At 38.1% G+C, this 19,226-nt stretch overlaps 1 protein-coding gene across 1 annotated transcript in view; it reads right to left on the bottom strand.

Moving 5' to 3' along the window:
- The window catches only part of LOC144665185 (uncharacterized), a 292,253-nt gene that overhangs the window by 256,794 nt on the left and 16,233 nt on the right, over positions 1-19,226 (bottom strand). Inside the window, exons 4-6 of the mRNA XM_078526363.1 lie at positions 3,089-3,169; positions 2,888-2,962; positions 521-586 (exon numbers count right to left, since the gene is read on the bottom strand). Of these exons, the coding sequence (XP_078382489.1) occupies positions 521-586; positions 2,888-2,962; positions 3,089-3,169 (222 nt within the window). The remainder of the gene's footprint in view (positions 1-520; positions 587-2,887; positions 2,963-3,088; positions 3,170-19,226) is intronic.

Raw genomic sequence — 19,226 nt, 5'->3', positions numbered from 1 at the left:
TAAGCTCAAAATTTTTCGGTTCCTGGGACCCAAACTTTATTTTGACGACATACGTACATAACCACGGTATCAAAGGAATTTAGCTTGTGGTAATTTATTGAAACCTTATTGTTCTGTTGTTGTGACATCATTTTTCTCAACTCAATCGATCGAGGAAAGCTTTCTTTCACCCAAAAGGCTCGTTTATTTGACAATATTTAATGGCTAGTTCGCATTCTAGCGACAAATTTCTTACTTGCAGCGATAGCAGTGATTCAGAAAGTATGCAACTTGAGAAAATGACGTCAAATGTTTTTCCCAGTAAGCCTGGCCTTGGTAGTTGGTAACCAGGCCACAGGAACATGGCAGTTCAATGGTGGACGAAATTTATTGACTTTCTAGTTCGAAAAAGTACACTTCTCTCATCATATGAGAATATGCTTTGGAACTTATACATGTTCTATATAAGGTTAACTACCGATCAAACGAAAAAACAGGTTTCCCAAAATTTGATCGTAGTAGTAGCACTTTAAGGTTATACCTGTGGTTGATGATCCTTCTTTGACATTCCATTCTGTTTGTTTTGTTTTTAAATTTCTTTCTGGATCTGAGGAGAGTAAAGAGAAAACTGCATCAATCTGGTCATTGTACTGGCTGCAGGCACTCTTAAAAAGAACAAATCAAAACTACAGTACATGAAGAGCTTGAAAAATGTCCCATCCGGTTATCTGGGACAAGTAGTTTTCTTGCTGTGCACTTACTTTTCATGTTCACTTGCCCAATCAGGGGGGGGGGGGGGTAGGTACAAAATGTGGGGTAGGCCATGGCTTAGGCCACACGTACCTGAGAGATCTTGAAGGATATTGCTGGACTAAAATTTGGTGGATTGAACTGGATTTGTAAATCATGGCTTTGTAAAACATTTTGATTTATAATTTGTGTGTTGCGCATCCGAATATTTTAGCAGAAATCCTTGATTGCACTGCTATCTGTACAGCTTCAGCTCTTCGTACGTGGAATTTAACATGTTCAAACAAAATGCCAAGCATTGCAATTAATCAGCCTGACAAAAATGCATGCTTAAATTACACTTACTGTTCATGCACGACTCAATATTTTCGTTTTAAGACAAATAACTATTCAAAGTGGCTATGAGCCACTAAACTCGGAAAATTTATTATGTCATCTAGCTGCTCATGGAGAGCAGGCCGAAAGGGCAAGTGATAGAGTTCCCATCGGTTGCAAATTGTTTTCTTTCTTTTTATTTTTCCTTTTTGTTTTTTGAAGGTTAGGCAAAATAATGATATCATTAGAAAAAATGAGTTTTGGTCTATTTCAAGAAAACTGACATTAATACAATATTTCGGCTGGTAGTTAAGCATGCATGTACCGTATTTATTCGGCTATTAGGCGGAACCCTAGACTTTAAGTTTTTGAAACCAGTTATACTGACAAAAAATAAACCAAAATTGCTCAGCTATAAGCCAAGATCAAAATCACCAGAGAATACGGGATGATTCCTGATGATTCAGTGAATCTTCAGTTCGTCGCAATTCGCCAGCGAAAAGATCAAGCAGATCAAGCGGGTGAACTTTAAATGTCACCAAAACGAAACATGTGCTGTTACCAGTATTTCTCGAGTATCCTCAATCCAATCCAATCAAACTCTTCTGAAGTGGTTTCTTTTAGCAGAGAAGTCGTGGCATTTTAAGTTTTCGCTTTTGAACAAAAATATTACACGCAGCCGATTTCTGTCAGATCGTGTTACAATGTTTACCAAGCGCATGTGAACGACCGCTTCTGATTGGCCAGTTGCTGGTGTCGCGACAACAAGTCAAATAGATCGATTCCTTCTTGACCCTTCTTGTCTTGAAAAGTCACGTTAGCAGTGATTCTGCAAATTAACTAAACTTAAAGAAAGGAACAGATGGAAAGGAACAGAAACAGTCTCAGGCAGAAATAATTATTGTAGAAGAGATTGCGAGGAAATTGTTTACGACATGCGGGATTTCGAATGCGCTCGTCAGTTCAAAAGACGATCACATACGCCGACAAAACAAATAATATTCCAGTGCGAGCTGATGGAGGACGAGTTCCAGCCTAAATAGCGAAGAAAAGACGAATAAAAACTTCATTCCTAACGTTGCTTCATTAAACCAAATGGATTTTAAGGAGCCGCCACTAAAATAAAAGGTAATGACCAAGAATAAATACAAACGCTTGTTAATTTTCGTTTGTTGATGACCTCTCGGCTTATAGATGAATATTTCATTCAAATTGAACTCTTTTCTAGTACCATCTAATTTTTTTTCGGAAATACTCGGCGATAAATCGAACCCCCAATTTTGTTGAGTTTTAACCAGTTCTCAGTAAGATTTGGCGAAAATATATCGTCTTTGTGTACTTCATATATGCGCATGCGTTCAGCACAAAATTCCGTGTGCTTGGGTTTACGCCTGGAAGAATGCATACCACAAGGAGAACATTTGGTTTTCAGAAACAAATATATAGCCTTTGTGTACTTCATATAAAGTAACACAGATAAAGGTCGCATTTTAGCCAACCCCCTACCCGCTTCACAAGATTAATTGATTAATTCAATTTGATATTAATTAATTAATTCAATTAAAATGTTTACAGGAATCGATGGCAGGAGTGAAGGAGGGAAGGAGTGAAATCGGCCCGCTCACCAAAACTCGGAATTTTCCAAGTTAAAAAGTAACTCTAGCTGACAAGCACTTCACTGCCCATGAAAGTTGTTTGTCAGAAGGTCAAGCTGTACTCTGAAAACCAAAAAAAAAAGCGAAAATAATTTTCATTCTGCATACATGCCAGCTACATGTACATAGCAACCATAGTCAGCATAAATTGTAATACATTTAACTGACATACACATGTATGTACTCACCTGTCGGTGACTCTTGTTCTTTTTTTCTTTTTACTTCTGTGTCAGTTAAAGAGGGGGGATCACCACCATCTTGAGCTGAGAAGAATGGAGATCAACAAAATGATTCCCAGTACTGGGCAGACTGCAACTTCTTAATAATAACAAGTAGAATTTGTAAATTGGAAAAGGCAGCAAAAATTTATGCACATATTGCACACATACCTGTAATTGAGTCTCTTTCTTGATTCTGTTTTGCTCCTCTGTCAGTTGAAGGGGTGGAAGAATCTGGATTTCCACCTGGATCTGCAAATAATAATAATATTATAAAATCGATATATATATTTTTATCGTGTGATCACCATACAAGATTACTTCAATGTAGGTTATAACACAGGAAGCAGAGGAGCCAAATTCGACCGTTGTAAATATTAAATGATCGATCTATTTTGTAGTGCTTAATGTTATAGGACGTGGAGGCACAAGATCAGGGATGTGGTGGCATGATAAACAAACAAAACCAGTTTTTGCGTTGAATGTGTAAATAACATTTCTGGAGGCGTCATTAAAGAGAGATACGGGTAATAGTTGATTTCGAAGCTAAACATCAACGATTGATCATGTGGCTTTGCTTGGGCAGACAACTTCTTTACACAAGTAGGTGTACATTGAAAAAGTCAGCAAAAATGAATTGCATGTACACACACCTGTTGGGGGGTCTCTTTCTTCATTCTGGTTTGCTTCTCTGACAGTTTTAGAGGTGGAAGAAACTGTATTACCACCTGGATATCAGAAAAATATTTAAGAAATAGAAAACATGTTCCGTGTTTCTATCGAGTTATAGAAACACGAGTGGAAGTTTGGAAGAACGAGAAATGCTGTGGGAGCACAAGCCGATAGAGCGTTTTCACATGACGTCACGGCGGCCATATTGGTGTTCCAAAACAATGAAACGGCGGCCATGTTGGTGTACCAAGCCAATCCTGTGGGATTTGAAGTCTTTTCTTATGTTACAAATACTTCCTTTTGTTCCAATAAATTTGCATAGATGTCGGCCAAGTGAGTGAAAACGCTCTATAGGCAAATGTTTCCACAGCTTTTTCAAGTTCTCCCAAACTTTCACGAGTGTTTCTATAACTCGATAGAAACACGAAAAACATGTTTTCTTTTTCTTTTAGAAAATAGCACAAAGAAAATAACGCACATCAAAGTAATATTTTGCGCTTTATTTAACATCAAAACGTAGATTCTCTTCACCTCGCAGTTTTACGTCATGAACTTAATAATAAACCAATCATAGTAAGGGAGTCATTGAACAGAAATACATCAACTGTTCAACGTTTGCTTCAAGGCTAAAATTTACCGTTTTTTGGCCAAACAAACAAAGAAAACAGGCCCCAATGTTAACGTAATTATGAGAAATAACTAAGCCGATGGTTTAACTGAAGCCAAGCACTGGAAGGAGTCAACAATTGTGGTTTTATTTCGCTTCATCGAACTAACCGAATAGTTTGATGAGTTTGACGACCGACGCTGCCAATCGAGCAACTCGAACCTTGGTGGTGAAAGTTCATTATTTTTCTGTTAAAAGATTAGTTTTTTTCGGCATTCTGGACGAATATCTTGTCCTGTTGAGGAGCTGTGAATAGTTCTGAAGTGCTGCAAAGCCCAGAGTGGAGTGAAGTCGCGCCAATTCATATACTTCTTTGAAAGGTCAGCTGCTTCGATAATTTCTTTTGCAGACTATTTTTGAAAGTGTAGCGGGCTCTGTAAACATCTTACTCGCTTGTTTCCAAGTGTGCAAATATTTGTTTAGTCTTAACCTGGTTTTTGTCAGCTGTGACATTAAAATTTGACACAATTCTTAGTTGTTATTTTTGCTCAGCTTATTTCAGCGCCGTGAATATTGATTGCCGTGACAATGACAACTGTCTGTGTCTCCATCAAGTTATAGAAACACAATTTTTAACCACTCAGCGCACGTATTTACTATCTAATATATAATACTATATAATATCAACAAAGTATTTTTATAACCTGATCAACTTAATTTTGACTCAATGTGTGTAATAACTACAATAACTAAAATGTATAAAAAATTATGGTCTCTATTAACCAAACATTGGGGGTAATAATTATTCTGCTTAAAAAAAGAAAAAACTTTTGAAATCAAAAACTTTGGGGGGGGGGGGGGCTTAATGAGTTTTTATCTCCAAGCATTTCTACAACAAAAGTTATTTAATTTGCGGTTTTAACTTGGCGCCAGGGAGTCTACAGAAATCCTTCCACAGGAAGAAACACCCCATCATTTTTATGAGAGTCTCAGTATATAACATATCTGCACATGCGTTAAGCACAAAGTATTTTGTCCTAGAAAGAATGTCGCCACAAGAAGAGCATATCTCTCTCTGAAACAAATTGTTTTATATATGTGTACCTTTACAAGTGCTCTCCACATGAAAATAACGTACAGTAGGTACATGTTATCTTCCCATTTTAGCAACAAGGTTGGAAATAAGGAAAAACAGTTTGATCGGTGATTTTTTGTGAAGGTGCAAATAATAAAGATTTGATCGTTTAAAATTTATTAAATTTTATTTAGTTTTTGGCTGGTGAATTTGATCGGTAATAACCTATCGCCGACTGTTATTTCAAACCCTGAGCAAGGGAACATGGTCAGGTGCTTAATTGATATTAATTGGCTTTTACAAGTTAACATCTAAGAGCTTTAGGACGTTAAGGCATTAATTAGTGGTTTAGTGGATGATGGCCCACACAACCATCACAATATAATGGTGCATTTTGCACTAAGTACAAACCTGAAATTTCCACTAAAGACAACTGGCATGCAAAGTAGTCCTCTTCCAAGATAGTTGTTGTTAGCATTATAGTCTCCATATCAAGCTCATCTTTCACCTTCTCTGTAACGAGGCACTTCTGGACTACTGCATTCAGGCGACCAGAGCAATAATCCTCCCACAGGCGTCTTAGAATCTCCAGGGTACAGCATGTGACAGTTATTTGTATGCTACTCTTGTCAAATGTTACATCGATTAGGTGAAGTTCTCCTACCAAGTGCGCATATAAGTCACGCAATCCTTTATATGATGAGAGAACAACTCTTTCCTTCCACTCATCAACCTTCTCTGCCATATATCTGTGTACTTTTTCTCTCTCTTCTTGAAGATCTTGCTTTCCTGAGTTTCTACTAGTGGCAAAAGCACAGCCAATCTTAAAAGACAATTCACCTGAAACAAAAAAACAACAATTAGCTCATGGCCTCCTTGCAGGACAATGTTTACAAAATTTTATTACCCATATATACATGTATATGGAAAGCATTCTTTATGTAAGCTAGCATAAAAATCTTGCCAGCTGGCTGATCCAGGTGGCGTAGGTCAATTAAGTTACTTATCAATGAAAATGGCTTGGGATTGGCTGGTGGGAATTAAAGATTAACTAGCTCTGAAGTGTCAGAAAAGAATATGTAATTCCGTTTCACCAAACACCATATTAACACAAACAGCACACACTGTATGATTTAAAATTCACCGCAACACCACAAGATGGGATCTTAAAAAAAAAACTTAGCAACACCGCAAACCCCCATGTCCCCCTCTTGAAAGGAATAACATCCTTTTGGGTTTATTTTTTTAAACAACTATTCTCCTTAGTGTTTGTGGCCAGTTATAGATATTAACCAAGCCACTTAGTGGCTTGGTTAATATCCACCACTTTGGTGAATGTGTGTGTCAATGCATGTTTTTTGTATGTGGCATGGGGAGGGGGCTATCTATTTTTCACATTACATGTTGTGGGGCCATGACCTCTTTTCTTTTCCTTGGGAGGGGTTCAAAAAGTGGTCGACCCTATTTGGCAGAATGGCGGAATGTGTCACGTACAGTTAGCTTAATGCAGCTGGTTTGCTTGCGGTTTAAGCTTCACTATGAATTGCTTGCAGTTAGCTTTTACTTTGGTTTGCTTGTCCTGTTAGCTTTTACATGTATTTGTTAGGGCATTATACTATAGCCGTTCAGTCATTTCGCCATTCCATTGGCAGAATGTGATGAAAATTAAAAACTAGTGGTAAATTTGCCATAGAATCGAAACTGCAAGGCGAAGTCAATGTGTCAACTACTTTTGACTAAGATTGAGGTCCCCCAAACAAATTTTTGCAGACTTTAATTCAAGAACCAATTCATTTATTCGTAGTTTAGTAACTATGATTTATTTTTGTAGAAAAAAATGGAGGGAGTGGCCAGGGCTAGGTGCACTTTCAGGCAGGTTAGGATAGCTGGCTGTTGTCTCTATTTATGCAGAAAATCAATTTCTCGAAAAGTTTCATTGTTTTATACACAAAACTGAATTAATACAGTTTGATCATATCCATCTAGTAAATACAAGGAGTATGATTTAAGATTTGTAAGAGTTCTATGGTATAAACATAATGTATTATTGTCCTCAGTGGTACGTACCTTGTAAATTGTGGCACTCACTTAAAGTATACGGTATTCAGGGGGTGGGTATACAGTATTTTTACGCAAAAGTTGACCCTTTGTGGGTATAAAGTATACTGTGTTTTTCCAAATTTTGGTATTTTACATGGTTTTGAGGGGAAATTTTTGGTATACAGTGGAACCCCGCTTTACGGACACCCGCTTAATACGGACACCTCGGTATTACGGACAGTTTCGTTGGACCCGACGAAAACCTAATACATTTTCTCTTAAATTAACCCGCTTAATACGGACACCCGTTAATACGGACAACGGACACTTTTCCGTGTCCCGAGTGACAAACTGTCATACATTGTCAACCCCGCTTTACGGACACTGTTTATCTATGAACTGTCAATTTTCATTGTCGCAATAATTTTCTTACTTTACCCTGGTCAAAAAATGACAGAATGCGATGAGTTAAAACGATTATAAGACTAACAGTAGCCTAATAGTGTGACTTGCAAAGGTTTTAGTCCGCCTAGTTGTGCCTCAAGCTAAAAGCTTCCTTTTAAAGTAACGTTACCGACTTGAGTTTGTTCAGTTTAATAACGGTTACGGTCAGAGTTTAAGTTACAAAGGAAACTTTATAGAAAACGTTCGGTTGCTTTGATGCGTTTTTTTTCTTGTATATAGTAAAGTTGTGACATTTTCAAATAATTTAATCGTTGAGTTTAATAAAGTTTAGTTAGAAGTATGACTAGATCGTAAGGTTTTCGTAAAAACTATTCATTTTTTGTAAGGGTTCACAGTTTGCATCTGTTACGGTAACAGTACAATTAAACAACATTTTGTTGCTGTGAAAACGTTTGCCTTTGTCTTTGTGTCAATTAAACATGTATCCGTGACTTTTTCTGAGACCCCGCTTAATACGGACACCTCGTTAATACGGACAATTTGGCCTGTCCCCTTGGTGTCCGTATTAACGGGCTTCCACTGTACTAAAGGTACATGTTTTCCGGTATATTGGTATACCACTTACCCCCCTGGCCGACCCTGCATCTTGTTATTAATAAACAAATCACAAATTAAAGTAAAAATGAAAATGTGAATGAACAGTGTCAATCATGTCTTCAATGCTTTTCACCTTCTACTCATTTCTTTGCAAAGGCAAATGAGAATGAGTGCACATTTACATACAACCTTAAAGTGTCATGCTAGACATCCTTATCAACATATAACTGTTTGATTTTGTCTCCTCTACTACCTATGCCCAGCATACCGTAAAATTCCGGGTATAAGCCCCTAGGGCTTTCCACAAGTAATGCTCAAAATTATTCAAAAAGTTGCTCAAAATTTCTGAAAAAGGTGCTCAAAAGTTGCTCCAAAACTCAAAAAAAGTTGCTTGCTTTTGATTAAAAAAGTTGCTCGGAAGTACTTTTTATCAAGAAAAATGTCTCAATTAATATGCTTATTTCCCTTTGAAGGTAAGATGTCTAAGCAGTTCCATGCAATTTTATTGCAACAGAAGTATCCAAATAACATTTTAAGATAAAAATTTGTTGAATTACATTACAAGGATTTCTTTCACTGAGAAAAATCGTGAACACATTGATGATGTCATGTTTAATTTGCTGCCTAATTTTGTAAAGTTTCGCCAGCACATTATAAAAAAGTACAAAAGTATGCCTCACGGTCTGCTTAACTTCACATGTTTGACAACCAATCATGCCATGTTCAATACCTAATTAATTAGATCATGTTTTTGTAGCATGATCATGCTTAGATGCAAGCGACGATACATACATGTACCTCGTTTCACTTTGGGATTTGCAGGTTCTGAATTTTTCCGTTTCAGACTGCTTCTTATGCTACTTGAATTGTCCTGATTTGTGCTTGAAACTCCATTGTCCCATGTACCTGTAGTAGCAACAGGGATTTTTCCTGTCTCTTCTTCTTCTGGTAGTGGACCAACAGGCAGCTGAATGGCAGAAGTTCCTACAAAGATATGCAATCGGGATAACTAAAACAAAATAAATGTAAACAAGAGGGTAACCCAATCAGTTCCAATGGATATGTTTTGGTTCAAATTTATCCTGGTGGAGGGGGGAGACTCACATATGAAAGGGGCAGGGATGCTCATCATCTCGCTCAGGGGAGTAAATTTCAGATTTTTGGTTCTCGTTTTGGGTATTCCAGGCAAAATGCCAAAATTTTTAGCCATAATGGTTGAAGTTTAGGGCTGCACATGAAGGAATATAACATTTTCAATTCTATTCTTAGCTTTTTGGTATCTTTTAGGGGTCAAGAAAAGCTTGAGCCACACTCAGATTGGTCTCTTTTAGGGGTTACTCTTCCAAATTACTGATGAGCATCCCCGTCCCTTTCATATAGGAGTTCCCCCCCCGGGAAAATTTATAAGTATACAAGATTCCCAGGGGGGGTACACCGGCTTGTAAATGACGGGAATGATTGAAGGATTTTTTTGGGTTTGAAATTTTCGATTCCGGGATTTTTGAAGGTTGGAAAATTTGGCAAGTATTTTTTGGGGTGACTTGATTTGAATAGGGGATTTTTTTGGGTATTAAAAACGAACTTAAGTGCCTTGGCGCAGCCTTGGGGTATTTATGGTATGATGAATAAAAAAAACACGAGCGTTCAATTTTTGTGTTATATTATTGCCCCTCCTGGCAATTTAGGGGTAATTTGACAAGGGATTTTTTGGGGGGTTATTTTTTGGCTCAGGGATTTTTTTGGGGGTAATGTCGGAAGACTTAGGGATTTTTTGGGTCCTGAGTTTTGCCTCCATTCGATCATCCCCATCATTAACAAGCCGGAGTACCCCCCCCCCCCCTGGGACAAGATTAAACAAGAACAGCTTCTAACTCTTTTTTCATTCTGTGATAGTCAGAAGTAGTCAGCATACGGATGACTGAATTAAGTGAAAGTGTTATTATATTATAGTTATAAGAATGGCTTAAAATAATGTGGGTTGCTTCACGTGGGTTGTTTCAAATGGTTAATGCTGAGGAACTTTTCCACATGTAGCATCAGCATGCTGGCGTGATGCCTGGCTAGCGCTAGCATTATTTTGCAAGCTGGATCTGAATGGATGATACTAGTATGAGTACAACCACGAGTACAAGTTTTTCCAATATAGTAGAAGACATACTAAAAGAAAATAATTATTCAGAAAATTATAAGAAGCTTCCAAACAAAACACACACCATTCACAGCTTCATTGCCATAAACATGTGGCTTAAAAAACATGGCTATCATGCATATGGTTTGAGTGAAGAAATAACAGTTCTGAAAATGTATTGGTCAATACATTGTGTAAATGATGAATGTTCTTTACTTATAAATTAAATAAATACCCGGTAGCTTGCATCTCAAAACAAGTCTCAGTCTGTTTTGCAATATGAATATTCAGTACTCGCTTCGAGACAAACACTCCAAAACATGAAAAATATATGTTAGCTAAGTCAGCTTGGAATTAAGAAAAAAAAAACAGAAAAAAAAACTTTAAGCAAATAATCAACCACCTCACTGCCTTATACATGTACAGTCTGGTTAATGATTCACCCAACACTGAAAAAGTTGTGTTATTTTCCATACAAGTCCACTGATAGCCCGAGCAGGTCCAAGATGAAGTAAATAATATTATCAGTGACATCAATGACTTATTTTGGGGCCTACCGATAAGTCATTGATTGCTAGACAATAACTAAATGACTAATCATAAACTGATCAGATGATATAATCATTTATTTTGAAAGGGCAAGATTTTGACCTGCCGGGCAGGCGTGAAACTCATGTTTTAATCTAATTAAGGCATAGAGTTGACAGGTAGAGCCACTTCAGTGTTTAAAACAAAACACTTTAAGATTATATTATGGGATGCTAAGGGGGGAGGTTAAAATCCCTTATTAGAGGGCTCGAAATTGCGACTCACTGGTACTGCAGTCACCAATGCAACCAAAATTTCATCCTTGACGACTAAAAATTCTGGTTGAGTCAGCAATGTGGCGACTGCATTTCTCAGTGTTAAGACAAATAACTGTCATTTTCTCAGGTAATGTCCTTCCAGAATATTATATTCATTTGCAAGATCTTGCTTCTATACATAAGCTTATATTTTCAAGAACAAAATGAAACAGCTTAAAATAAATTATAAATTAAATGAATTATACGCGTACACTTGAAAGAAACTAGTTACATATTATACCGGTTGTACTGGTTATATATAAGTAAAACACATCTAAACAAAAGTGAGGCCCACAATTTTCCTCTTAAACTCTATAAAATCACTAACTAGTGCAGATTGAATCTGGCTGTGTATTCCACTGCCTAGCTGAGAAACGGAGAAAGAATTAAGGGCGTCCCTAGTTGTTCTCAATGCTAAAGCGACAAAATGTCAAAAGTCACTCAAAATATGCAAAGAAGTCACATTTCTCCAATCCATTCTTTTGTTTTGCCGTACATTATTCTGTCACTTTGGAAAACTTGCAAGTGGCTGACCAGCACCCCTATCTGACCATGTTTGAAATCAATTTATAATGCATTGCAAACCCTTGAGCATTGGGAACAACATGTATGGGGTAAACAATAAAACGTATTGGGTACAACATGTATGTATTCAAGCTCTGCTTAACCTGCAGTTACCCAAATGGCTCACTAACCCTGCTATGAAGAGCACTTTTTACCCTCTGGTGAATTTGATATATGAGAGCCGCTAATGATTGAAACATTAATTTATCTGATGAAGCAAAAAGCACTTCTGACATTTTAACTTTTAAAGACATACCGGTCGTATTTGGAGTATTTTGTAAGTTTTTAATTTTTTGCGATTATTTTTTACATTTGTAACTTTTTATAGTCTTCTAATTTGTAGCTTTCACTTTTTAGTCATTTTTATTATTATTATTTTGTAATTTATTATCAAATTTGTAACATGTATGGGCTTCCTGAAAAAAATCTCCATATTGAAAGTATCTTGTCAAAGAACACAACATACTGAACCCTGGCCAGGCCTTGAACCTGTACTGCTTGATCTGGAGTCCAGTGCACTGACCGTTATACCGCTTCACCTCCCCATATAAAATTGAAGAAAGTAATAATTACCATAATTGATGTAACAAAACTGCTCTGCCAAGTCTTGGCGCTGTACAAGTTTATGCGTTAAGGCATCGCACAAAGCCTGATATGTCGCAGCAGAACCTTTGTCTTGTTTCCAATGCTTTAACATGTCATATCCTCTTTCAGACAGTTGGTCATGAGCTTCATGTATTTCTTGAAGCTTTGGATCACCAATGCCTAGCCGACGCCCAAGTTTTTTCCAATTTGCTGCAATTTCTTCACCCAATTCTTCTAGTTGTTCATCTGTTGGGGTGCCATGTTTTACTACAAAGAGAAAATATAAAGTTAAGTTGACTGATAGTACTTCAGGGCTTACTGTTTTTGATATATTATTCTATCACAGCTACCCCAGTAAGTCAATTTGTACTTTATTTTGACCTTCCAAGCTGCTAACAAAGTTCTTTAAAACTTCTTAGTCAAGTGAAAGTTTCTTGTTTTTTATATGTATTTTAGCTGACAAAAGACCAACCCTCCAAGATTATTTTTTTTCCTTAGTGGCCATTTGGCCACTAACTGCTCAAATCTGGCCGCCAGTGAAAAATTTTAGTGTCTAAATTAAGCTCAAACTTTCAATCCTTCTTCTCAATAATTTTATTTAAGTCGCCAGGCTAGCAACTTTGGTTCAACTCATCATCAATAGATGAGCTTGGGGAAGGTGCCTGGAAAGATGGTGAAGCCTCGAGCACAAAAGCCGAGAGCATAGGGTAACCATGACAACCCTGTGAGCGGCAACCACCAGGCACCGTCACACTGTATACACAGTGGAACCATGATACTTACCTCATACTTACCAGAGAGGGAGGGAGGGCAGGGAGAAGACGCCAAAGACAGTCGAACGGCAAAAGTGCACGTGGAAATGAGCTGACCTCAGAAGCCAAGCTGTAGAACCACACGACCCCCCAGCAGACCCCCCCTCCCACTACGCATGACCAAAACACGGGTAGGCTGCTGACCAGCATTGTTTCGCATTTAACTTAGCTTAAATTACATTCAACCACATTTCCAATTTAGTCGCCAGCTCCAAACTTTTAGCCACCAGGCCAGGGAGTAAAATGGTCTTAACTTGGAGGGTTGTAGACTTCCAGTATTAAGAGAAATCTGTCCAATAGATCAGCACCAGGGGTGGGGTGGGAAAGGGAGTACTACCTTATAAAGTGGAATCCAAAATTCTCCAAGACAGCTCGCTCTTGGTTTCTATTGACAGCTTTTGATAGCTGGCTCAGGACTTCACCCTGGGCCATCAGCCGATAGAAACCTCAAGCTTGCTGTGTAACTGTTAAATAGAACATTACTAACACACTAAAGAGCAGAACCTCCGGTCTCCATGTCTCCAGACACAACTTTGTAAATTAGAAGTTCAGGCACAATATTCCTAGCCCTCTCTATCTGAATTTTCTGGAGCTAGCCCTGACAGGGGGAATTAAAGCTTTCCTCAGATTTTCTGTCCAAAAGAGATTGGTTAGTCTAATAAAATGCTAAAAAAGTCCCTACTGCAGGGGCAGATAATTGATGTCAGTCCCCATCTTGTGCCGGCAGGGTTACACCACCCCCCCCCCCCCCCCCCCCCCCCCCCCCCCCCCCCCCCACACACACACACACACACACACACACACACACACACACACTAAATACTAACTTGATCCGGGTTTGTGAGAAGCAGTCACATCAGAAACTTCTTCCATCTACAACGTTAAGACTCCAATTGTGATTGCCACATCGACAGCGAAAATCGAGATAATAGCTTCATGGGTCTTGCGACTGGAAGTGCCAAGAATCTGAAGAATTCATCTCTGTGTCTTTCTGAAAATAAGTCGTTTGTGTGACAACTTGAAAGGTTTCACATGAACGAACTCTTTGCCGCTGTCGCCAATAACATGACAGAAATGCACTTTCCCTCTCACAAATAATGCTTCTGAGATGAGAGGAACAGACCCATAAACTATTTAAGCCTCAGTTAATCTTGCATGAATTAAGACGAATTACCACAAGACCGGAAGATCGATCAACTTTGCTTTGAGAACACAGGTCTCAAAACGTCTTAGCAACAGTTCGTAAACGGTAAACTCCAGATAAGAAACATTACAACTGAAATATTTCCTCGCTGGAAGCACTTTGTCGCCAACCTTCAACACAATTTTCGCTCCACACACTCTGTTACCAAGTTCGAATCGATTTGATTGCGATTCGTATACAGTCTTCGTACAGACGACGAGAGGACGCTACGCTAAGCTAAGGATGGGCCGATACTCGATACCAAATATTCGATACATCGATATTTTGACAATTTTAAAAAGTATCGATACTTTCGAAAAATATCGCACTTTCGATACGTTTTCGATACTGTACACGTGACCTGAGCCTGCGGTCTCCTGGTCAGCACCTGAGGTTTAAAAAAATGCATTTTTACTCAAACAAATGATGTCCACACCAGGATCCACACACTGCTGATGCAACAGTGAATCAAAAAGACCAAAAAACAACATTCGTGGCTAACATATAAAATGCCAGGACTGTCTTTTGAATTCTTAGACGAATCACGTGACATACCTATGACGTCACGACGGAAATGACGTCATAATATCGATATCGAGATCGATATCGAGAAAAAAGGCAAATATCGTATCGATATCGTATCGTTTTGAAAAACCTGTATCGGCCCATCCTTACGCTAAGCTACGCTAGCTACGCTATTTTATTGACGGACCCAGACCGCTGGCGGACAACGCCCGTCTGCGTGGGGACTGTGTGGCAGGGGAGGGGAGAGAAGAGAAGGAGTAAACGCGAAAGGGAAATTAAAAGGGAGTGAAAACGGCTGCTGTTAATTTTCGGCTCCCAGAAGAATAATTTGTCAACAAAATTAAATTACTTTAAATTAAAGGTCAAGTCAAAGTAAACCAGTGTATATACATTTATCTAGGGATGGGGATGGCCAAAAACCCTGACCCGACACAAACCTCTGATTTTCCTACCCCGTTTAAAGGCCCGGACAAACACACGCAACATTTCAACACAACATATCGCAACATTGTTGTGCATTGCATGCACGCGTTCGGTCACCCTACGATATGTTGCGCTCGTTTGGGTAAAATGAATTATCCGATCCGGCAAGCGAATTGTGGTTTTAGTGTCTTGCAACACACAAGAAATGAGCGAATTCTGTCTTCAAGCCAGAACAACCAGATCAGTTTTACAAACAGCTTTTATAGCGGATATTTGGCAAAACTTAATAAAATAGACTTAACTCAGTCGTAATGCAGTAACTTTTATTTTGTAACGGTGGATCCAGGAGTAGGGGCTCTGACATTTCACTGAAGAGAGAAAAACGCCAAAAAATACAATGTGAGTCTCGATCTACATTGTACCACTAGCTCGCTGCATGTTTAATTCATACCAATATTTTATTTTACCATCACACGGACATCAAATGACCTTTTTGAAACTGTTTTTATTTTAGTTTTTGTAATATCTGTTTTCGGACTGCACCTAACGCTTAATATATTGTCTTCAATTACCACTACTAACTACCGCCAGGTCCAACGCTAAAATAACAAATTTGGGCGTATTTCTTAAGCCTCAGTATGCACGTACACTGTTTAACAAACAAAACCTTCTGGAGGTACACTCCTTTTAATTTTATAAGAATCTAGTTTATAAGAATATCGAGGCTGAAATTTGCGATTTTTTAAGAATATCTTAAGAATAAACCCGAGGCTGAGATTTTGAAAAGAATATAATTTTGAGTTGAAAATTTGTAAATACAATACAATTAAATATATTTTTTGCTGAAACAAAATCAGGTGTTTCATTTCCTTCATTGTATCATTGTATCTCTGCGAGGAATGCTTTGTTTAAAGCCCAACGGCCAAGTGTTATCTGACGCGACATCTTGCCTCTTGCTGGCTGCAACGAAAAGCGATGGAACACGTGCACAATGTAACACGATACAGATCTGGACACCAAACACTTGTAATTGATTACCCAATACTTGCTAAAACGTAAATGTCAAACGGTATTTTCTAAGAATGTTCATAAGAATATTTTCAGACTAAAATCGGCAGAAAAATAAGAATACTCAGCCTGGGTCGAAAAAACTGTATTCTTATAAAAAAAAGAGTGTAGTCATTCTTTCTGTAAAGCGATTTACTGACATTTTTTTCTTTTCAGATAAATATTAACAAATATTGCATGAAACAAACAAAATTGGAACATACCAATGCACATAAAACGTATCTTTTTCGTTTCTATAGCAGAAATTACCTTAAAAAAGGATTTTAAGAGTTTTTGTCAAAGTCAAGTTATACGGTAATTATCTCACATCAACTCTGACATGATGTAAGGTCTGTGAAGACTGAAAAACAGTCGTTTTTTCTCTAAAGTCGTTGGAAAAAGCGCTAATCTAAGCCGATCGTCTCGCGAGCCTCGCACGTCCCGTGTCTCTCATTCACAGTTTTGACATTGGCTCCAGACCTCTCGCTCTCGTTCCAAGACCAAGCACGTTCGCAAAAGATACGACTGTTTTGCAGTCTAAGGTCTGTGATGCGAAATGATCTAATGAGAAGAAATGTAAAGACATTTTTTGTCAAAGTCGAGTTTTTCAATATTATAATACACTTGATGTTAAACTTTGTCGTATAAAACATGGGTACACATTGCATACAGTGTAGATAGAGCGATTTTCACTGGACTTTCGGAAGTAATTTACGTTTGTTTTGGCTCTGCATTACTGCGGTTAGTGATTGGTTTGAAAATCTCGCGCCACTTTCTTGACCAATCAGAATTTAAACCAAAACCAATCGTGATTCGCACACACACGTTTTTCCGCGCTTCGTGTCAGCAACAAGTATTTACTTCGAGTTTTGATTGGTTCACTGGATTGTCTCAGTGTCCTTTGTGATTGGCCAGAGTGATTACTGTGGTTTTGGTTTTACGACACTCAATCGAAAATCGCTCTAAAGCTACAAACACCACTATCAACTGTATAACATACGCAAATTAGTTATATAAGATATTTTTTTCATATTAGATAATTATTTTGAATTCGCGTGTGACCCTTTGCAGCTGGGGAGGAGGGGGTGGGAATGACTTATGGCACACAGATTTAAAAATACGAGAAAAATGAGGTTAATGACATCTGAAGAGTAAGATTTCAAGACAATTTGTATAGAAAAAGTTGCATATTGGAGGAGTATGGTTTGTTCCCCAGATGCAAAGATCCTACTTTGACCTACAATTAAATTTAGTAAAAATGTGATTTTATTATAAAAAAGGCATAATAACATTTAAAACTTCACATAACCCACCAAGGGGGTTGAAATTATTGCTTGGTGCATAAATTTGTATCGAAAATACAAACTTATACAAAATATCGTAGAACATTATGCCTTATAAATTATTCTACACCAAGAATCTACATGCGGGCCTGCACCAGCCTGCTTCGGCTTGCATCAGTGTTGCTTGTATGTGTGGTTGTTCTGCTTTCACAGTAAAGCACCCACACTGTGCGTATTACGCAGGGCACTTCTCGCATTGTATTTTTTCTACCACCGTTATTTACAGAGTTTCTATCGTAAGCAACCTCCAATCCATTGTCTTCCATTAAAAGATTTGTACTGCGAGTGCACGGGCCATTGAAACTGGACTGTTCTGCGCAATTTGAGCTGCTTTGTAAATAAGGAATGAAGTTAATCTCCTTTGGTGGTGTACTGGTCTTTGTTGAATTTACCTGGTCAACATCAGCACGAATAACTTTGTCGTTCTGTGTGTGAGTGCATTTCTCGCTCTCAGCACAGTTAATCGTGATCTCATCTGAATCATTCAAATCTCCATTTGTCTCGCACAACGCCTCCATATTGGGTTCAGTCATTGAATGAGCAGGGCTGAAATGTGCTGCGTCGTTCAAAGTTACTTCACAATTAACACTCAACACCGCCAAATCTGCATTAGAAAGAAAAACTGTCTTCACAAGGAGCTGACTCAACCAGCTCTGTCGTCTCAAACTTGGAAATTAAACAAAATTCGTTCTGCTTATCGTGCCAGCTCGGTTACCAGGCTCACACGAAGAAGCCCTTAACGGCCATGCCCTTAGGGCGTCTTCATGTGAACACGGTAAACAGGCTGTTTCGTTCACCAGGACAAATTTTGTTGTCTGTTCATATGGAAAATGTTAGCCCGTTTGACTGGGATAAAATTTTGCATCATTCGCAACTATCGTAGCTTTATCGATACTTGTAACTTTAATAATAAAGCTTATTCGCATATTTTTTAAGTGCAAATACATACAAGGCAAAATAATGCTTCTCGGTAACTGGGCCAGCCCGGTCAACCGGACTCATAAAGAGGCCCTAAGAAAGGTATCTATTAGCTAGGGGCAAAATAAAGCTCGCTTCACGCCTAGATTGGTCTCCTTTAGAATAAGACTCATTTTTTTCCGACGGGCATCCCCACCCTTTAATAGGGCTTTCCACAAGTTGCTCGAGATTTCCCAAAAAGTTGCCCGTAATTTCTCGAAAAGTTGCTCAAAAGTTGCTCCAAAAATCCAAAAAAGTTGCTTCTGATAATAAAAGTTGCTCGAAAGTTGCTCCAAAAATCCAAAACGCTGCTTCTAATCAAGATAATTTCTTTAAATATATGCTAATTTCCCTTTGAGGTTTGCATTTCTAAACAAAAAAAGATTTCTAAGCAGTTTTATGCAATTTTACAGCAAAAGAAGTATCTTAATAACATATCAAGGGGAAAAATTGTAAAATGATGACGTCATGTTTGCTGAGGAGTTTTTGTAATGTTTTAAT

This window comes from Oculina patagonica, chromosome 9 (genome assembly GCF_052425735.1).
Source record: "Oculina patagonica isolate OP01 chromosome 9, crgOcupat, whole genome shotgun sequence".
Taxonomy (NCBI): domain Eukaryota; kingdom Metazoa; phylum Cnidaria; class Anthozoa; order Scleractinia; family Oculinidae; genus Oculina; species Oculina patagonica.
Note: the sequence above shows the minus strand (reverse complement) of the source record. Positions and strands in the feature narration are given on the sequence as shown.